The 19,517-nt window shown below is 38.8% G+C and overlaps 1 protein-coding gene across 1 annotated transcript in view; it reads left to right on the top strand.

Annotated features, from left to right (window-relative positions):
* Positions 1-19,517, top strand: part of VEGFC (vascular endothelial growth factor C) — a 544,599-nt gene that overhangs the window by 485,143 nt on the left and 39,939 nt on the right. The window contains exon 5 of the mRNA XM_044062523.1: positions 13,495-13,604. Within this exon, the coding sequence (XP_043918458.1) occupies positions 13,495-13,604 (110 nt within the window). The remainder of the gene's footprint in view (positions 1-13,494; positions 13,605-19,517) is intronic.

Raw genomic sequence — 19,517 nt, 5'->3', positions numbered from 1 at the left:
ACATAGTTTTAAAAAAATTCTAAGTCCAAATAGATAAAATTTACATGCCATAAGTAAATTTGGCATTATATTTGGCCCATTAAAGCTGATTGATAATAAACAATGTATTATTTGACATTCCCTTTATTCACCTTTAATACTAAGATCCACTTTGTCACAAAATACTTAAAGAAATACAATAACAGTATTATGCAAAATGCCTTGAAAAGGGGATATTTTCAAATGGTTATGTGCACAGATTTAAGTAATGTGATAGAAATGAAAATACTGTATGCCATATGATACTGTTTCTGTTATAGGATGTAATATGGACAGAAGGAATGCTGGGAGTGCAAGTGTAAACACTAGTACACGTGTATGTTTGTATGTGTCTTCTTCTTTTTCTTCTTCTTCTTTCGGCTTTTCCCAGTTAGGGGTCGCCACAGCAGATCACCTGTCCGCTCATGATTGGCAGTGGAGTTTTATGGTGTCAAGTTGCCAGCCCAGCCTTCCACAGAAGGCACACACATGCATGCACTCACACCTAGGGCCAATTTTGAGTGTCCAATCCACCTACAGCATTTCTTTGGGATGTGGGAGGGAACCAGAGCACCCGGAGGAAACCCACTCGACCACAGGGAGGACATGCAGACTCCGCACAGAAGGCACCCCAGCCAAGGATCGAACCAGAGAACCTCTTGCTGTGAGGCAGCAACGCCAACCGCTGCAAGTATGTGTCTATGTGTGTTAAACTCCTGCATTGCCAGCACTAGGACTTTTCTCACTTTGCAAAGGTACAGATCAGCTGCTTCAATAACAGTTGCTAAGTGAATGCCCCGCTCCATTTCAGTGGCACTTGTTAGGTAAAGAAAAAAGCATGTATGTGAGTGTACGAATAGTTGCATAAAAAGAGTCATTAGGTCTTTTTATTGAGCTCCTTAGCAGGCGTACCACTTCTGTTGAGTCTGCATATCCTTCCTATGTCCTTGTGGGATTTTATCAGGGAATTTGATTTTATTCCACAGACCAGTTACATACAACTAGGTGAATATGTTATGTTCATATTGCCATTAGATGAATATGTGGAATACAGATGTCAGCATGCTATGATGGGCCCACTCCCATCCAAGATTTTTTCCTTGTCTGTGGCCATTGTTTTGTTAGATAGAATCTGGGTCCATATGACCCTAAGTAAGGTAAAGCTGGCACTGAATATCAAGAAAAGACTATGATGTGCTGTTATCTGATGATAAAACCAAGTGTTGCCTGCACATACATATTTGTGGTGGTGTGTTTGTAGTGAGAGGAATCAATACATTCAGTTCATGTCAATTGGCGGAGTGATATCTAATACTGCTGCTAGTGTATATTTTTATTATCAGTGGTCATGTGGATGCCATCTTTAAAAACCATCACATATATGAGGTAAGGATAAAGACTGAACATCCAGTCATGTGAAATGTTTAGTAATATACGATGTTGCATGTTTTACTAGTGGAAGCACATTCAGGATGAAAAGTATTGTGCTTAGCTGGTCTTTTCTTTTATAATGCTGAAAATACAACTGCAAGAAGAGAAAGCTGTCCACTCAGAATGTTTTCTTTGTCATTATGAAATCCAATAATTGTTAAATATAGCAGCAACCCACAGAAAGGGTTGGATTATGTTGGACTGGTGAGGACTGGTTTTGTGTCAAAACCCTTTTAGTATCGAACACTCTAGCAAGGGGGTAGAAAATTGCATAATAATTCCCAACTTGTTTTCCATGGAGTTTTGCTGTTATACTTTGTACATTAACCTTGTTTTAAATATTTCAAGAAAGATTGCTTAACGGTTTGCACATAGTCTAGGTGTCATATGAGTACTGAGCACATTGCAAGGCCCATTTTGCCTAATGTTCTCATATGTGGGACAGTATGCTGTTGATTTTATTTTATTTTATTTATTACCTTTGCTTACCATAGCTAACAGCAGCACCCCATACATCTCATTCATTTCTTAGTTGCTTTTCATACAGCAGCTCATACTTTAGGTTGGTCCAACACCTGTCAACAGCACCCCCAGGTTCCTATTAATTAATGAATGAATTAAATAATTAATTAATTAAACACCACATGGCAAAAACAAATGGAGCACCAAAAAAAAAAAACTATTTATTAAACTTAACAAACTGGAACTTCAGAGTTATTCACATCAATCATATGTATGATTAAGCTTGCCAGCTGTCATGGATTTCTTAGACAGACACAGTAAATAAAATAACTAGTTCATCTTTCCTTTATTAAAAGTAAGGAATTTACAGTTTCTTAATGTTATAATGCAGATGGAGTATGTCTTGCATTATTATTCGAAATCTGCTAACTTAATTTGATACGTCATGTCACTTACAGCTCTATGAATTAGAAGTGTTCTATCAGGTAATACTTTTGTCATGTACATAGTAGTTTGGCATCATAATATTAATGTTTGTTTGTCTTTTTGGCTTTTCCCGGTTAGGGGCTGCCAAAGCGGAACTCCGGTCCACTAATGACTGGCAGTAGATTTTTTATGGTGCCGAGTTGCCAGCCCGACGCCCAACCTTCAGCGAAGGCACGCCCATTCACGCATGTCTTTCGGAGGCTACTCGACCGCAGGGAGGACATGCAGACTCCACACAGAAGGCACTCCAGCCATGAATAGAACAGGAGAACCTCTTGCTGTGTGGCAACAATGCTACCGCTGTACCACCGCAGATTGGCATCATAATATTAATAATACACAATAATGTGCAGAGGGTTGGGCAATGGCAGACCACTTGGGGGTGTTCTGAGTCCCAGTATTACAGGTGTCACATCTCATCAGCTTTGAAGGTAGAGCACTGCAGAATACTACACTCCTTGGAGCATATTATTACACCTAGAAAAGGGGCTGACTGTAAAATTACTTTTGAATTATTCGATTATTAAAATGAATAACATATATTGTATTTTGTTGTAAATGAGTTGTCACACAATAAGTAAGTTTTTATGTTTCATTTTACAAATAAACAAATTTTGTCTCTCACTGAACAATGGATTAAGACAAACACTGAATTACTTCTAAAGGTCCCTTAGCTGTCACTTAAAAATCTGTGTTTTTTTGCTGTCCAGTGCATTAATATATGATTATTTGAGGAGCTGGCAAGATGGTGCAAATGTAGCTAGATGGATCTGTGCATTGTTATGCTTTGCAATACAAAATGATTTTATTTTTTTAATATTTTCGTCCAAATTACCTTACCACTTTTCATAAAAAGCCAAAGGGTCCGTCATAAAATAGATGTTACTGCTTATTTTGCCTTCCAGTGTCAGATATTTTAAAAATGCCTGTCAACCGTGCATAAACTATTTGGCATCCAGTTTGTGTAAATACAGAGCACATATTTCCTAACAAGGTAGAACTGTTTTGTTTTGGAAAATAATGTATTGAATATGGTGCTGATACAACAAAATCACTGTGTTTGCGAAACATTAACCATGGGAATTCTACATTCAGCATGTTGAAAAATAATAGAGCTTCGTCTATGGTAGGTCTAAATAAGCATGAATTAAATGTTGCTTCTTGATCCTCATTATAGTCCCCCAATGAAAAGATCAGTAAACCTGCATATCTTCTGAAGATTTACAAGAGGAAGGTCAAGTCCATATGGAGGGAGAAAGCAACATTATCCTAAATGACAAAAGCTGTCTTAACCTGGAACATGTGGAAGCTAATACTCCTAAAGGTAACATCTCCAGTCCAGGAGACTCTCTTTTATCCCCCTAAAACTTGTCTTGCACATCTTGAGGGTGGAGGGAAATTTGAATATGTTTTCTTTTGTCTAAGCTTGAAATGGACCGATGCCGGGTCTACTTCACACAATTGAACATCTAAATGTTCGACTTTCATATGGCCAAGACCATATGATCGAATATTTGAATGCTCGAAAATGTGAAAATAAAATAAATAAACAAAAAAAAAACAACTAAACAATGCTAGCAGAGGGGCAATCCCCCCTGTGCCCCCCACAACCCTACTATTTAAATATGCCAACTCCGAGATCGCACTACATTGAGGTAAAGGGAAATCTTCCCATTACGTGCTCTATGGAGATCCCCATTCAGACCTTTCAAACTTTTAAAAGTTCGATCATATGGTCTCGGCCATATGAAAGTCAAGCTTTTAAAAGTTCGACCATCTGAAGGGGATCCAGGAAAATACAGTGCCATTGATGGTAGTTTTAGTTTCTTGAACATACACCCAACTTGTTTTACCTTTCTCTTAAAGCTCTGCCTGAAGATGTGATCCTAGCATTCATTGTTTTCCAGTTTATTTCAAAATCCATCCTGCTAGTTCCATAGAGCAATGAAAGCAGATGCATGGTTTAAAATGCAGCAGGGTCTAACAAGAAGTTTGTCAATTGGACATCAAATACTGTTCACATTGATGAAAAGATGTTAACAACAAGGTAACTGTGTGGGGTGCAAAGAAGTTTCCCTACACCCACAAGGTTAAGCGGTCTACAAGTTAGCATGCTTATAGTTTCATAATTTTGTCAAAGTTAATGTAGAAACAAACAAAAAAGAAAAGAAAACCACAGCTGCAAACAGGGATGTCTGAACATAGAATCACCACAAAATAGATACTAATCTAGAATTCTGTACTAAATTAAATTTAACCTCATTAAAACACATAATTACTGGAAACTCAATATGTAAAAGCATAGCCCAGATTATACCACTAAATATTACAATAACATTGACAAAAATCTTTAAAAAATATTACAGCCTATCTCAAAACTACAACAGAAAGCCAATCACAAGGCACACCATTCATAAAACCCTATATCAGATACTTAAAATGCCATTTGATAATAAGCACTCACTACATCTCACAGAAATTAATAGAAAGAATAATCAAAACTACAAAGAAAACCCCATGGATAAATTGAATATATGGAGCTCTGCATGTGTGCTTAATGAAATATCTTGCACTGTAGGATAAAGGAATGCTTTGTGCAGCTTGAGGCTTTGTCAGTCATTAAGACACTTGTTCCTTAAAGCTACAGTACAGGATGCATTTTTATGTCATAGTAGACCCTTAAACATAAATACATATATGTGTATATATATGCGTGTGTGTGTGTGTGTGTGTGTGTGTGTGTGTGTGTGTGTGTGTGTGTGTGTGTGTGTGTGTGTGTGTGTGTGTGTGTGTCTGTCTGCTGTGTGAGATTAAGTATAACACATTAAGTACATACTGGCTGTAGTTTCAGCTGGTCAGGTTTGATGTGCAGACACTGAACTCCCCAATCGCTATTTAACACAGGAAATAATGGTGATTCTACATGCTTCAGCAGTGATTCCTTAGTTTTTTTTTTCTCGTTGTTTCATGTCTGTGAGACTGCGGTGGTTGATAGATAGATAGATAGATAGATAGATAGATAGATAGATAGATAGATAGATTTATTTTATTTTATTTTATTTTACATTTGTTGACCGGGATGGTCCGACTGGATACATGTCCATTTTCAGCGGAGGCCCGGGGAGAAAAGCTCCAATGTTGCAAAAAAATTTCATATAAGTTTATACATTACATATGTTGCAGAAAAAATAGATGTATATAGATGAAATAGATAGATAGATAGATAGATAGATAGATAGATAGATAGATAGATAGATAGAGATATATCAAAATATAGACAGGTATATGCAAGTGTGTGTAGTTATGGATAGATATGTTTCGGCTGTGCAGGGGGATTGCCATACACATGATAAGTGCAGGAGGCCTGTATCGTTTTTATTCATTAGACTGAGTCCTCAGGCAATTAGCAGGATCCTCTTCAAAAATATGATCATACTTAATTACGGGGCATATTGTCCATAAAGGTTCTCTGGTTCAATTCCCAGCTGGGGTGCCTTCTGTGGGGAGTCTGCATGTCATCCCTGCATTTGTCTGGGTTTCCTCCAGGTACTCCAGTTTCCTCCAGCATTACAAAGACATGCATCTGCAGTGTTTCTCCCTGGGCCTCTGCTGAAAATTGGCTCATTCCAAGTTGGACTTTCCTGGTAAACAAATGTAAATAAATAAATGAATAAATAAACTGTTAAGGAGCCTAGCTCAATTCCTTCTAATTGACTCAAAGCACCGTCTTGTTGAATGACTTGCTCAAGATCACCCAATAGGCAAAATGAGGCTATAGTAATCAAACCATGGAGGAAGGAGGGCTGAGCAGATCTCAATGGAGCACTGGGGGATGTCAGGATTTAGAGAAGCTCTCTGGCCTGATATATACAGGTGGGTTGAAAATGTTTGAGTGCTCAAGGGCCCAAAGTATGCAATCCTGTCAAAGGTCAAACCTCATAGTGCACTCAGCCTATTCTGGACATGTCAGCGTGCTGGGAAATGGATAGGGCTTAGAAAAGCCCGGTTCCCAGCATATTCAATGATGTCCACTGCTAGATCTGCTGCAAAATCCCTCTCCAACTAATGAAGTCCTCATCCAAGAGGTAATATCAGTGTTACATGGCATTCCGCAGTCTTCTTCCCTCCCATCCGGCAGTATCAGGAGAGGAGAAGGAGCCATGAAGGAACAACCAAAGCAGCTGATAGTCAGTTGCACAGTGAAACAAAAAATGTCCCTCCTTACAAAATACCACTTTTAGTTGCTGTAGTGGCTATAGATGAAATGCATGCAGGGTTGAGTGACCATTGCCTTGTATTTGTTTAAGCTTATTTGTGAAACATATATCTCTCTTTTTCATCCTCAAAAAGATGTTCATCCTAATAGCTTATTGCATCAGTTACATGTTGTAGAAGAAAGACTCTCTCTGTATCATTAAATAGCTTGAAGCAGACAGCTATGGTTTCTTTACATATGTGTGTGAGGGTTCCAGGTTACAAACTCAAAATATCAAATGCGCAAAATTTACAAGATCAAGCCCACATGCACAAGTCTTGTAACCTCAAAAAACACATAAAACACACAGTACACTGGTTTTAGCAGTCGGGAAAGCCCCCCTACACCACCCATACACCTACTACTTACATATATTCCAACTCTGAGATAACACCACAGTGGAGAGGGGATCAGTACTCCATTCCGCACTATGCCATGATCTTGCACAGTTAAATTTCCAGCAAAAAGAAACACTGTTCCATTTCTTTTTGCCAGTTTGAAGTTTGAGTTTGGTCAGTAAGAGAGTAGCATAGTAGGATTATGCTAAGACTTGGCTGCGATGTAGCATGATATTATATTTTAATAGCCTAATGCTATTTACATATATGTGTATATATGTATGCATGCATGTATGAATATATTTATTTTTGTTGTTGTTGTTGTTTTTACTTATGGTGCATTTTGCTAGTAATGCCATTTTCCAGGGGTCTGGTTTCAGTCATTGTTTTACTTTACCTTTTGTTCACTTTTTTCATTCAGGTAAAGGTAGATTTCATTTCTAGATATTTGATTTATCCAAGGTTAGTTGTTCTGTGGCATTTTAGCCATTTCTTTTTGTGTGTGCAGTATGTAAAATGTTATTATTATTATTATTATTATTATTATTATTATTATTATTATTATTATTATTAATATTGTTATTATTGTTACTGTTATTATTATGTTTACTTTTTCATAATGGTTCTGAGGAACAGTAGTGAATTAGAACTTCTTATTGATTAGATGGTTTGAACACATGCTTAGACTTGTGGTAAACCCAGTATGCGCATAGAACAGTAATAAGTAAAAGTATATACACTTTGTGTCTGATACACGTGTTTATTATGCTAGGATATGAATTTGTGTGAATATGTAATCTATATTAAGACAATGACAGGATTCAGAAAATATTGTTAACATGATGAGTTCACTGTGACCTGTGCAGAACTTTTGAGATGATAACTGGTAATATCAACCTAGTCATCAGGCAGGAACAGAATGCTTGAGTGCATAATGTGCGAATGCCATGGAGTGACATAGCATGGGATTCATAGATGACACTGCAGGCCTCTGCAGTGCTAGTGGCAGAGGAGCATGCTGTGTGAAATGCCCGAGAGCTAATTTTAGATGTAGTAAGCAGGAGACAGTACCTGTATGCTAAGCAAAAGGACTATATAAGGAACAGGACTATGATCAGGTCTTCAACCAACTTATAGTACATGGAGCACACTGGTTAAACTCTGAAACTGAGGAAAATGTAAACTTATTATGCACTTCTTTTACATGAAAGAAGTGCATAACAAGTCTTGCATGAACCTTTTCAAGCTGTTATGCTGTAGTCTTGCATTACAGCATATACAACATCCATTAAAGAATAGCACTTGGAATGCTTTATATTGTCAAAAAATAAATAAATAAAAAGAGAGAGACTTGTTTACCAGTTTTTAAAGGCATTAATCTATCAGATATACTCTTTGCTTTTTGCTGTTGAATGTGTGGCAGTAATTTTATCACTTTTTAGGCTGCAAAACACTTTGCACCTCAACATTTTCATCAGGGTAGCTAAAGCCCCATATACCACAATTATGATAGGGTCACTCCGACCATAACTCACTTGTTATTTTTTGTCAGAGTGAATATCAAATATCGTTTTATGAGCTTTGTTTTACTCCATTCATAAGGTGAATTTTTTGACATCCATGTCTTAAATACATGACAAATTGTTACTATTCAGCGGCAGATCGAGAACAAGCATGGATGGGGAAGCTACTGCTGACAAAACACAAATGCTAGCATTCAGTATTAAATAGCCCCACTTCTTGGTACACTCACCTGTCATTTTCCTGTCATGTCCTGCATATTTAAAAATGCAGATGTGAAGCCGTAAACACTGAATTGCAGAAAGCAAGTAAATTTCATGCAGACATTAAGGGCATCAATGGAATCCATAATACAAGGAGTTAAGTTTAACCAAAGGGGATAATTCTTGTTTATTTGTCTTGCTGCTTGCTCCAGGTTGTCCTCACCATGTGGGTGACTTCTTTTTTGTGTTTCCGTACCATGCCTTACTTTTTTGTGTTTCCGTACCATGTCTTACTTTTTTGTGTTTCCGTACCATGTCTTACTTTTTTGTGTTTCCGTACCATGTCTTACTTTTTTGTGTTTCCGTACCATGTCTTACTTTTTTGAGTTTCCGTACCATGTCTTACTTTTTTGTGTTTCCATTACCATGTCTTACTTTTTTGTGTTTCCGTACCATGTCTTACTTTTTTGTGTTTCCGTACCATGTCTTACTTTTTTGTGTTTCCGTACCATGTCTTACTTTTTTGTGTTTGCGTACCATGTCTTACTTTTCTGTGTTTCCGTACCATGTCTTACTCTTCAGCATTTTCCTCATTCCTTTCAACACACCACAGCTTGCCAAGACTGCATTTGAATTAAACTGGGGAGTTAGAGGCTGCTTGGCATCCAGAATCCATGGGGTTATAGATACTCCAAGGTGTATTTATTTCAGAAATGTATATGACCTTTAAATCCAGTGACAACCTAAGTAGAAATCATGACTAAAGAAAGAATTAATCTGTGCCCAAGATTTAATGTTCAAAGACAACATAAATGGTATGTCCTAGCACATTAAAAAGCTAAACATTTATTAAGATGCATAACTCATATGTGGAAATTGGTCCTGCCTCCCTACCCCCCCCCCAAAAAAAAAAAAAAAAAGACAAGCAGCTTCTCTGTATCCTTATGGTGACATACTGGGATGAAGGCAAAAGAAAACTTGTCGCACTCATATATTTTACATTGTTGCCATCATACATATAAATAGTATGCCTGATCAGCCTTAACCCCAAAAGACGGACATCTCCTGTGCATCCTTCTGATGTAGTACTAGTATAAATGTAAAGAAGCTAAATGCCACAATAAGTTATTTCAGTTTGATGCTGTCAGGCATATTTACACACCATACCATATTACCCCAACCCTCAAAAGATTACCACATGTATACACATCTGTGTTTGCTTGTCTATTCCAGCTTGTTGCTTCTACACAGTGCACTGCCCCTAGATCAGCTATAATGACCTTCTCTGCAAACCTCTGATGTCTATGAGGAAGGTTAAGAAAAATAAAAATTAACACACTGTCCCCAGCCTCAGCATAAGCTATAGCAAACAACCTTCTAAGCACATCTCTAAACATGTCTAGTTTTGGACTATGTGAGACCCAGAGCAAAAAGTAAAGATGACCCCCCCACTAAGCCTGTGTCAAAATCTCCTTATACAGTTGGCGGTCGCCAAGCTGCCAGAAGCTCTTGAGGGTCTGGATGCTGTGTCATCCATTTTCTGCCTTATTTTTGAAGGATTATTGCTTTTTAACTATTTTTACTGCCATCTAAAATAGTTATTTATGTTCCCCAACATGAACACAGGTGGACACACACACACACACACACACACACACACACACACACTCACACTACATGCTTATTTACAGGCAAATTGAAGGAACACTAATTTATTATTTATTTTGTTTACTGGGGTAGCACACTGACTATTTGGAGGAAAAGTCCAGGTGAAGAAATTCACAAAAATAAATGAATAAATAAAGCAAACTAGTCCACAAACACAAAGTCATCACACAATTTACAAAGTCCAACAGACAATTGAACTGATAAGTAAATACTATTAACAGAGACGAAAAATGATTATGGAATAATTTTAGTAGTAAATATGGGAGGTAAGCAGCAGGTGAGGACAGAGGAAGAAAGTAGAAGTAATGTAGGTAGTGTTAGGTGGTGTGTTCAATGGAAAAGCACTTGCTTTCCGATTTTTGATACAAGTATCTTTTGAGTTATGCTCTGAAAGTGGCAAACATTTTTTTTTTTTTTTTGGTGAGGAGGAGGGATTGACAAGGTTTGGATACAAGAAAGGAGAAGGAGTAGTTGGTACAGCACAGTTTGTTTTGGTTTGGGGACATCAGGGTGAGGGAGTCAATTAAGGGAAGTTTTAGATGTTGTAGGGGGTGGTTTTTATTGTGGAGTTTGGTAGAAAGAGGCAGGAAGATACTTGGCTGAAGTAACTTGAAAAGAAAAAAAAAAAATAGGAATTCCTTAGCTCTCTAGGTGATTGGAAGTCATCTGACTTTGATAAGGATGGTGCAGTGATGTTCTGGGGGGTGAGGTGCCACTGAATACCTGTAGTTAGCTGGATTTTAATCACTGCCTGCAAAAGAATTCTAACTTGACCCTAGACAAGACTTCTTAAAACTCCAAAAAGAACAAAAAAACTAAAACAAAATAAAATGCAGTATGAGAGTAAAGATAAAAACTGGAATTAGCCAAACCTTAATTGACTAACTTCAATCCAAAATCAAATGCAGACCGAGATCAGCAATATTTAGGCAGAGAAGATAAAGTCACACAGCACTACAGCTAAAGATGAGAACTTGAGTCTGCTTTTCTACTGAAATTAAGTAGCCTTCCAATACTTAGAACATCACTAGTTCTGGCAAAATGTTATAACAAACTATATGGTACCACTAGCTAAAGGCATAGCTATCAACATTTGAGACAAAGACAAAAATTGTGAGGACAGAGGCTCAAAATCAGGGACAGTTTTTAAATGTTATTCTAATTCATGTAGAAAGTTAAAATTAATTGACAGTAATTCTAAATAATTTACCAGAAAGTCAAACATTTTAAGAGGGACATGGCAAAAATGAAGCAAAATTAGGAACAGTTTTGAGACATAATTAAAGGACAGACACAGGTTTGAATACATGAACTACCGTCCACAACACTGTGACCCTATTATAGTAACTGAACATTTTCTCCTCTACTTGCCTGTCCATTTCTCTGTATTTCATCCCAAGGTGATGATATGTCATTTACATTCTGCATCCTGTCCTCTCCCAGTCAGTGTTAGATTAGGCATTTTACCATTTCAGATCCCACAGCCCATTAATTGATGGCAGTGACAGATGGCTGAGCAAGCAGCTGTCAGCTAAGTTCAGTACTAGTGTTCTATGCAATATTATTAACTCTGAAATGATTTTCCTGAACTTGTTCTGGAAACTTGTATTAGGGGAGAATCCCAGAGATGCAACCATTCCTGTTCTGAGGGCATACTCACCCGTACTAGAGATGCCCTCAACTATAGTGCTGCCCTTGGGGTCTCTGCAGTCTGTCTCCGCTAAAGGAAAGCAGCATGGTGACTATTTTTGACTAATCAGCCCAATACCACAAATGTATTTTATTCCTCACTATTTCAAGTATTAGCTTAACTTGTGAGCTTGTAACTTCTTTTCTGACCTCTCTAGCAAGCTAATATGTCTTGCATGGCACTCACCCCTTGCCTATTCACCTACATTGACATTATGCAAGCTGCATGCAAAAAAAAAAGTAGCAACTGCCGCTAAAATCAAAGTAAGCTGCCATTTGATATTTGCACAGCAGTTGAGAGGTGTGCAAAGAACCATGTATGATGGTATGGTAATATTTCGATTTTTAGTCTTGATTGTGCAGTGCAATCAAGACTAACAATTTGCATTTACCGTACTGCCAAAAGCAAGCAGTTGCAAGTTGGAGCCCAGCTGCTGATACTTTTAATGCGGGAGCATTAACCTAAATCCACCAGTGCTATTAAGAGACCCTGTCATAATCCTGTATTTTATGCAATTTTGAAACCTGTTATGAGCAGATCTCTCATCAGAAAAGTGGAAAATTGACTTATCGTTTTACAACATAACCAGAACACCACATGTACTACAATGTGATTATGATCTGGTTATCAACCATAGCCAAGTTACTATGTTTGAGAAATTGATTCAAGGAACTAACTTCAGAGTGATACACAAGAGGTGAATTTCTTGAATCCATTTTGAGATGACATTAACAAATGGTTATAAATGGTGACCCCATCATAATTCTTTAGAATACATGTAGAGTTGTAGCTGCCCTGACATAGTAGAAATTTTAAAAAGAGTGTGAGAATGTAAAGCTGTTGACAGTTTAAAAACTGTCATATGCATCACGCTGCCACACAAATGGTGCCCAGAAGCTAAGTGCATATCTAGTAAGTCAACAGCTTTGAAAGCTATTACAAACTTTGCTGAGTAAATCTTTTGTTGCTTGTATCACAGCACCTAGTATGTTACAGCATTCAGAACTTAGAAGGTTTCAGTGCAGTTCAGTGGTGTTTGTCGTCTATGTGGCAGTTAAAGCCTCGCTAATAATAAGGCTGTTGCGTAGCAACTATGCTATAATGAGAGTATTACTCCTAGGTTCTTATATGAACCCTGGTGTAACGAGACAATTTTTTTCTTAGTTTCAGAGCATCAGTATGTTCCATGTATTATGAATATGTAAATATATACATTTAATATTTTTTCAATGAATCTTATCATATTGTCTAGAATTGTTCAGAACTGATCATTTTCCAAGTTTGCTGTGTCATTGCTTAGAACATTCATGTACATGCTCCAGTGAAATGTCTGATTTTCTGATTTTCTTCAAAATCTTATTTTTGACTTTAAGCAGTGTACTTTGCTGTCTGATTCCAGTGCTCCATGTTAAATTATTACAGATGTCATGTGACAAACAGGACTTGTCCAAGCAATTACAGCTGGAATAATCAGTTATGCAGATGTACGATTCAACACGGCCTCAGTTTTCCATCTCAGCATAAGCACTCTGGTAAGTGCAGTATTTACTTAGCAGAATATAGATGACAATGCATTATTTTACATTTATCAGTTTTCTAAAGATGTAAGATAATTATATATGGTATGTAACAGTAAAATTGAAAAATGTGCAGGATTTTTAGGACCAGTGATTATGTACACTTCTGAGATAAATGGGTCGCAAGTTGCTAATAGCTCTAAATATGAAAACATCTCCATAATTTCAGTCCACTGTATGTGGTACCTTTTGAACTCTGTATCACAAAAGTGTGAATTATGGCCACAGGCAGTTGACAAAGAGGGATAGTTAGAAATCTGGCTTGAATATATATATATATTTAAAAAGCTAGAACTGTGATGTTTTAAGTCTCTGAACAAAAACATAAAAACTGGACAGAATGCTTACACTATAGACATTCTAGTGTTGAGAGGCATCTTGGTGAAAATGACTGGTAAAAAAAACATTAAGTGAACAACTACAAAGGATACAGGTAATTAATTAATTTAGCATTAAGCGATGGTGAATATAAGATGGGTCTCACAGGTCATTACTTATGTGCTATAATTCCAAAATTACTTGGTGCAAAGTGTTAACCCTTGTACGGTGCAGTGGTGAAGTAATAGCATTGTCGCCTCACAGCAAGAGATACTCCGGTTTGACTCTTGGCTGGAGTGTCTTCTGTGCGGAGTCTGCATGTCCTCCCTGCATTTGTGTGGGTTTTCTCTGGGTGATCCAGTTTCCTCCTACGTTATAAAGACATGCATCTGGAGCATTTTTCCCTTGGCCTACTCTGAAAATTGGCTTTGTTCCAAGTCGGATTTTTCCGGTAAACAAATTATAAATAAAATAAAATAAAAATTGTAGGTCTTCACTAGAAGCACTTGGAAAAATAACCTCAGTATTTTAATAGATACTGTATCTAGGAGAATCATGACGGCCCCCCACCACCACCACCACCATGTTAAGCAGTCAATGGATTATGCTGGAGTAACATAGCATTTAAATGCTAATGATGGAGGCGCAGCCAAATCCCTTGTCTGATTTTGAAATTCCAGTATTTCATTTCTCTGCTTCTGTCTCCAGCCAGAAGTCAGGAGTTAAATCTACTGTTGAAAAGGTATTCAATCTATCCTATGGTTGAGATGTTAAACCAAGGTCCCATCTTCCTAGGTTGGTGGCAGCCATACTTTTCAAACTCTTAACTCGAGCAGTCTGGACAAAGCCTAAAATAATGTGGAGCAAAGGCACAAAAAATAGGGACAGGTTTTGAATATTGTTCTGATAAATTTATAAAGTTGCTAGAATAATAGGATAACAGGATTTCTGACTCACTTTACTGCAAAGGCTTACCCAGACTCTGCTACAGTTTGCTGTGAGGGAAAGGTTGGTTTGCTTTTTATTTGTTGTATTTTATATTACTTTTATTGCCTTTATCTATTTTGTATACTGTGATTTGTTTTCTTTACACTGTGTTTTACTTGTATTCTGCTTTTAACTGCATAGTAAAACCTGAAAAGAGGCCACAGCTCTGTCTCTTGTGAGTCAGACAGAAATTTTCCCACTCTCCTACCCAGTTACTGTTGTCTTCTTAAACACCACTGTCTTTCTAGTTGCCTGCCTCTTATGTTAATTTGACCATATATCTCATTTTCTCTCTGCTTTTACTGGCTGGTGTGACTAAGCACAAAATTATCATTTTGTGAAATCACTCCCCTTCAACTATTTAAATTTATTGGCCATCCTACTGTATTCCATAGTACCAGAATACAAAACTGACCACCCCCTGTCAGTCTGTCTTGCTGTTTTAAAAATAGTGACTATCTTTTTAGAAAGGTAAAATTTAAGTTACCTACTTTCACATCTATCTCCTCTAGTACACATAGGATAAACCATTTTTTTCATAGTACCTTTAAGCTTCTTTTGCAAGATCACCAGTTATCGGAGAGCCCACATATTGCCTCTCAGTAGTCATCTTGGGTTTAGTGCTTCTGTTTTCTCCTGGTAAGAGAGATAGTGCAGTTACATTATTTCCTGGAGACTGCTGATCACTAGAAAGCTTAATAACTGCTTTATAGGTGACATAAAGGAATATGTGTGTATATTCTGATACTGGTGAGAGTAGGAGCAGAGTGCATTGATTCTTGACTCTTTCTGGCTGGAGAGTGAGTGTCTGTGCTTAACGTACCTGATTGGTCTGGTTGCTATTTGAGGCATCTGCCAGAAAAAGGCTACAAGCCTGCAGACCCTTGCATCATCTTAGACAAGACTGTGCATCACCAAACAGGCCGTGGCTTGCTTTTCTTCTTGGGATTGGTGCTAACATTTTGCTTCTGGTGAGAGAAGAAGCAAAGAAGCATTGTATCCCAACAGAGTGAAGCTGTGCTGAGGCCAGCATTAGTAGTAGCCAGGCAGTAGCCATTTATCCAACTCCCCTCTTTTCATCATTCTTGACAAGAAATTCTTTATTTTTCAGTAAGTACTGCTTGATTTCTTTCTAACTTTAGAATATCTGCCTAAAGACTTCATCCTTAAATTTTCAGGGACTATGTATTAGTTTCCCCTCAAGTGTTTGGCAGTGCTCTGTACAGACTCAGACACCTTGAGTGACATTTTTCCTGTAAAAGGAATATATAAGGAAGCCGCCCCAGTACTTAGTGATAATGACCATCCCTCCTGGCATGTCTAAAGGTCAGTTCCCTGTGCTTTCTCCTATTAACCTGGTGAACTTGGGCATTCTGAGGCAGTGTAGCAAATGCCTCATGTACACAGACAACCCTCTCCTCTTACCTCCCACACTCAGACTTGTGAGAGATGCACTTATATATCCAAATTGGAAGTTGTGCACTCTCAAGCCAAGACCCAGAATAGCTGGTCAAGAGGAGAAGGTCAATACCTGCACCACACCATATGCAGCACATAGCCCTCCAGAACACCCACCATCACAGCTCTCACATAAAAACACAAACCACACACCACCTTCCCGGAGGCTCTCAATAGAAATCTACCTAAAAAGCAGAGACCTCCAAGGCAGAAACGCACTCGACCACCACAACACAGCACAAACCACAAGATACATAGCTCACCTATACAGTGTTCCCCTCAACCTGAGCCCCTAAGGCAAAACAGCTTGCCCAATATACTAATCATAGGTGACTCCATAGTGAGGCACAATGATGTCCTTCTCACTAGGTTGAAAAAAGAGAAGGTAACAGTCAGCTGCCTGTCAGGTGCCAGAATCTGACACATAACACTCACACTCAGGTCACTCCACAACAAGTACAAGTATGACTCTGTCACTGTCTATGTGGTTGTGAATGACCTGAGACTCATCTCCCTGGACTACATGAAAAGAGGCATGGAGGAGTTCTCGGATTATGTGGTCCAAGCAGGTATGACCCTAGCCCTGAGCAGCATCCTACCGTCGCCCAGAATGATACCACAATACAAGCAGAAAATGATTGACTTCAACAGTTGGCTAAGTTTCTGGTGCCATTCTATGGGGATCCAATATCTGTCTGCTTGGAATGACATGATTGACAGACCTCGATGCTTTGCCACAGATGACCTGCATCTGTCACCCCTGAGTTTCCAGATATTGGGTAAGGCACTTGCCAGCCCTATAGTGCCTTTTTTAGACAATGTTCCAAAGATCAAATTACCACCATAACAGCTATAAATAAATGCAGTCTGAGGGTCTTGCTGCTCAATGCTAGAAGTCTAAATCTCAAGATGCACTTGCTCGAAGCACTCATCAAAATGGAGAATGTTGACATTTGTGCTGTAACAGAGACCTACTTTAAAGCAGCAGAAAGCAGCCCTGCGCTACCATGCTATAATTCATTCCACACCTTTCAGCCGCAGCACATGGACCAAAGCTCTAAAGGCGGTGGTGTCTCCATATTGATAAAGGATATGCACTCCTCCAGACTAGTAGCCCAGCATAACACATCTGAGATACTTCAGGTACAACTAACATTTGGTAAGAAGGTGATTCAGGTCGTAGCCTGCTATAGGTCCCCAAACATGTCCTAAGACTCTCACTCCACATTCCTAGGCACCCTGGAAACTATTAGGGTTCAAACCAACACTCTCATACTAGGTGACTTCAGCTACCCCTCCATCAACTGGGAAAACTACTCATGGACCAATACCATGGCCCAACGCTTCCTGGAATTCATACTTTCCAATGCCTTGGACCCACTCATTCTTACCCCCACTAGAGGAAGAAAACATCCTTGACCTGGTTATTACTAACATGGGCAACCATTGCTCTACACCAATAGTCAGTTCCTCCCTAGTTAGAGCCGACCACAAACTAATCACCATGGAAATCTACATCTCACCCACACCCCCTGCAAAGGTAACCACCATGAAAAACTTCTCCAAAGCTGACTTTGGGCTCCTAAAAACAGAGGTGGCTAAATTCACAGCACCCATGTCAATGGAAAATAGATAAATGACTGCTGAAATATACACCAGTGCACTGTACAAACACGTACATAAATGCATGAAACTAGCCATACCCAACATAACCAAGACGCTCTCCTCCAAAAAAAGGAAGCCAATCTGGTGGTCCCCTGCCATAAATAAACTCTACAACAGAAGGAAGAAACTGTTGCAGAAAAAAGGTGAAGTCCCAAAACTGGAAAAACTCCCTTATAAGCCTCAACAAAAAGTTGAGATCCCTCATCAAAACTGCTAATTGCAGCAGACACTAAAAACCATCACAAATCCTTCTATAGTTATATCAAGAATCTCCACGGCAATAGCCAGGTTTGCTCTGAGTTACTGCACAATGGTACCTCCTATATTGAGCCAACAGATATTGCCAACATACTGGCCGACAGATTCAGCGCCAACTTTACCCCTCTCTCCCCCCTAAAGGACCAATCACAATACCGGAGGAATGCCAAGCATCCATCATTACTGCAACACACATTAAAGCTGCATTGTCCAAGGCTAAGAATACGGGTTTCCATCAGCATATCGAATCTAATATTTTCACTTCGAGAATGCCGAAAGTGCAGAATGTCGAACGGGTAAACAGAAATCTCCTTAAGGGGAGATTTCCATTTACTTCAATGTAGTGAGGTCTCACAGTTGGTATATTTAAGTAACAGGGGGTGTGGGGGCGTGCAGGGGGGCTTGCAAAAATTGAATAGTTTGATCATGTCAGTTAGACATTTAGCGATTCGAACTATTCAATTTTCAAAATGCTGATATAGACCCCAGGAATGCAGCTTCCATGGGTCCCGACAATATCACTGGATGTGTTCTACATGAACTACAAAGTGAACTGGCACCACATCTGCGTGCCCTGTTCAATCACAGCCTCACCTCAGGCTTTGAAACCTACCGAATGGCACACTGCTACAGTCATCCCCCTCCATGAAGGGGGAGCAACTACAGACCCTGGGAATCATCTCCACATTAGCCTGACGAGTCTGATATGTAAGGCTATGGAGTGCATCATCATGGACCTAATTAACAAGGATATAGGAATCTCCAAACTCTAGATCCCATGCAGTTTGGTTTTGTAAAAGGTAGATCATGCCTGCTCAACCTGGTTGACTTCTTTGAGTCAGTTACCAGAGCTGTGGATGAGGACAAGGCAGTTCATACAGCCTACCTCGATCTGGCCAAGGCCTTTGATACCATTCCCTACTCAGGAATTATTGATAAACTCACCAAACTAGGCATCAATCCCTATATCACTAGGTGGGTTGCAAACTGGCTCACAAATAAAACCCTCAGTGTGAAACTAGTGGACTCCAAGTCATACTGCTGACCAATCACGAGTGGAGTCCCACAGAGATCAGTCCTGAGTCCTCTCCTGTTTGCCATCTACTTCTCAGAAGTCCAGGCCAACACGGAGTGACTCTGGCTGACCAAGTTTGCAGACAACTGCAAGCTGGGTGCCATTAT

This window comes from Protopterus annectens, chromosome 2.part1, assembly GCF_019279795.1.
Source record: "Protopterus annectens isolate FY-2018-M chromosome 2.part1, PAN1.0, whole genome shotgun sequence".
Taxonomy (NCBI): Eukaryota; Metazoa; Chordata; order Ceratodontiformes; family Protopteridae; genus Protopterus; species Protopterus annectens.
The sequence above is the reverse complement of the archived record's forward strand: the minus strand, read 5'-3'. Positions and strand labels throughout refer to the sequence as shown.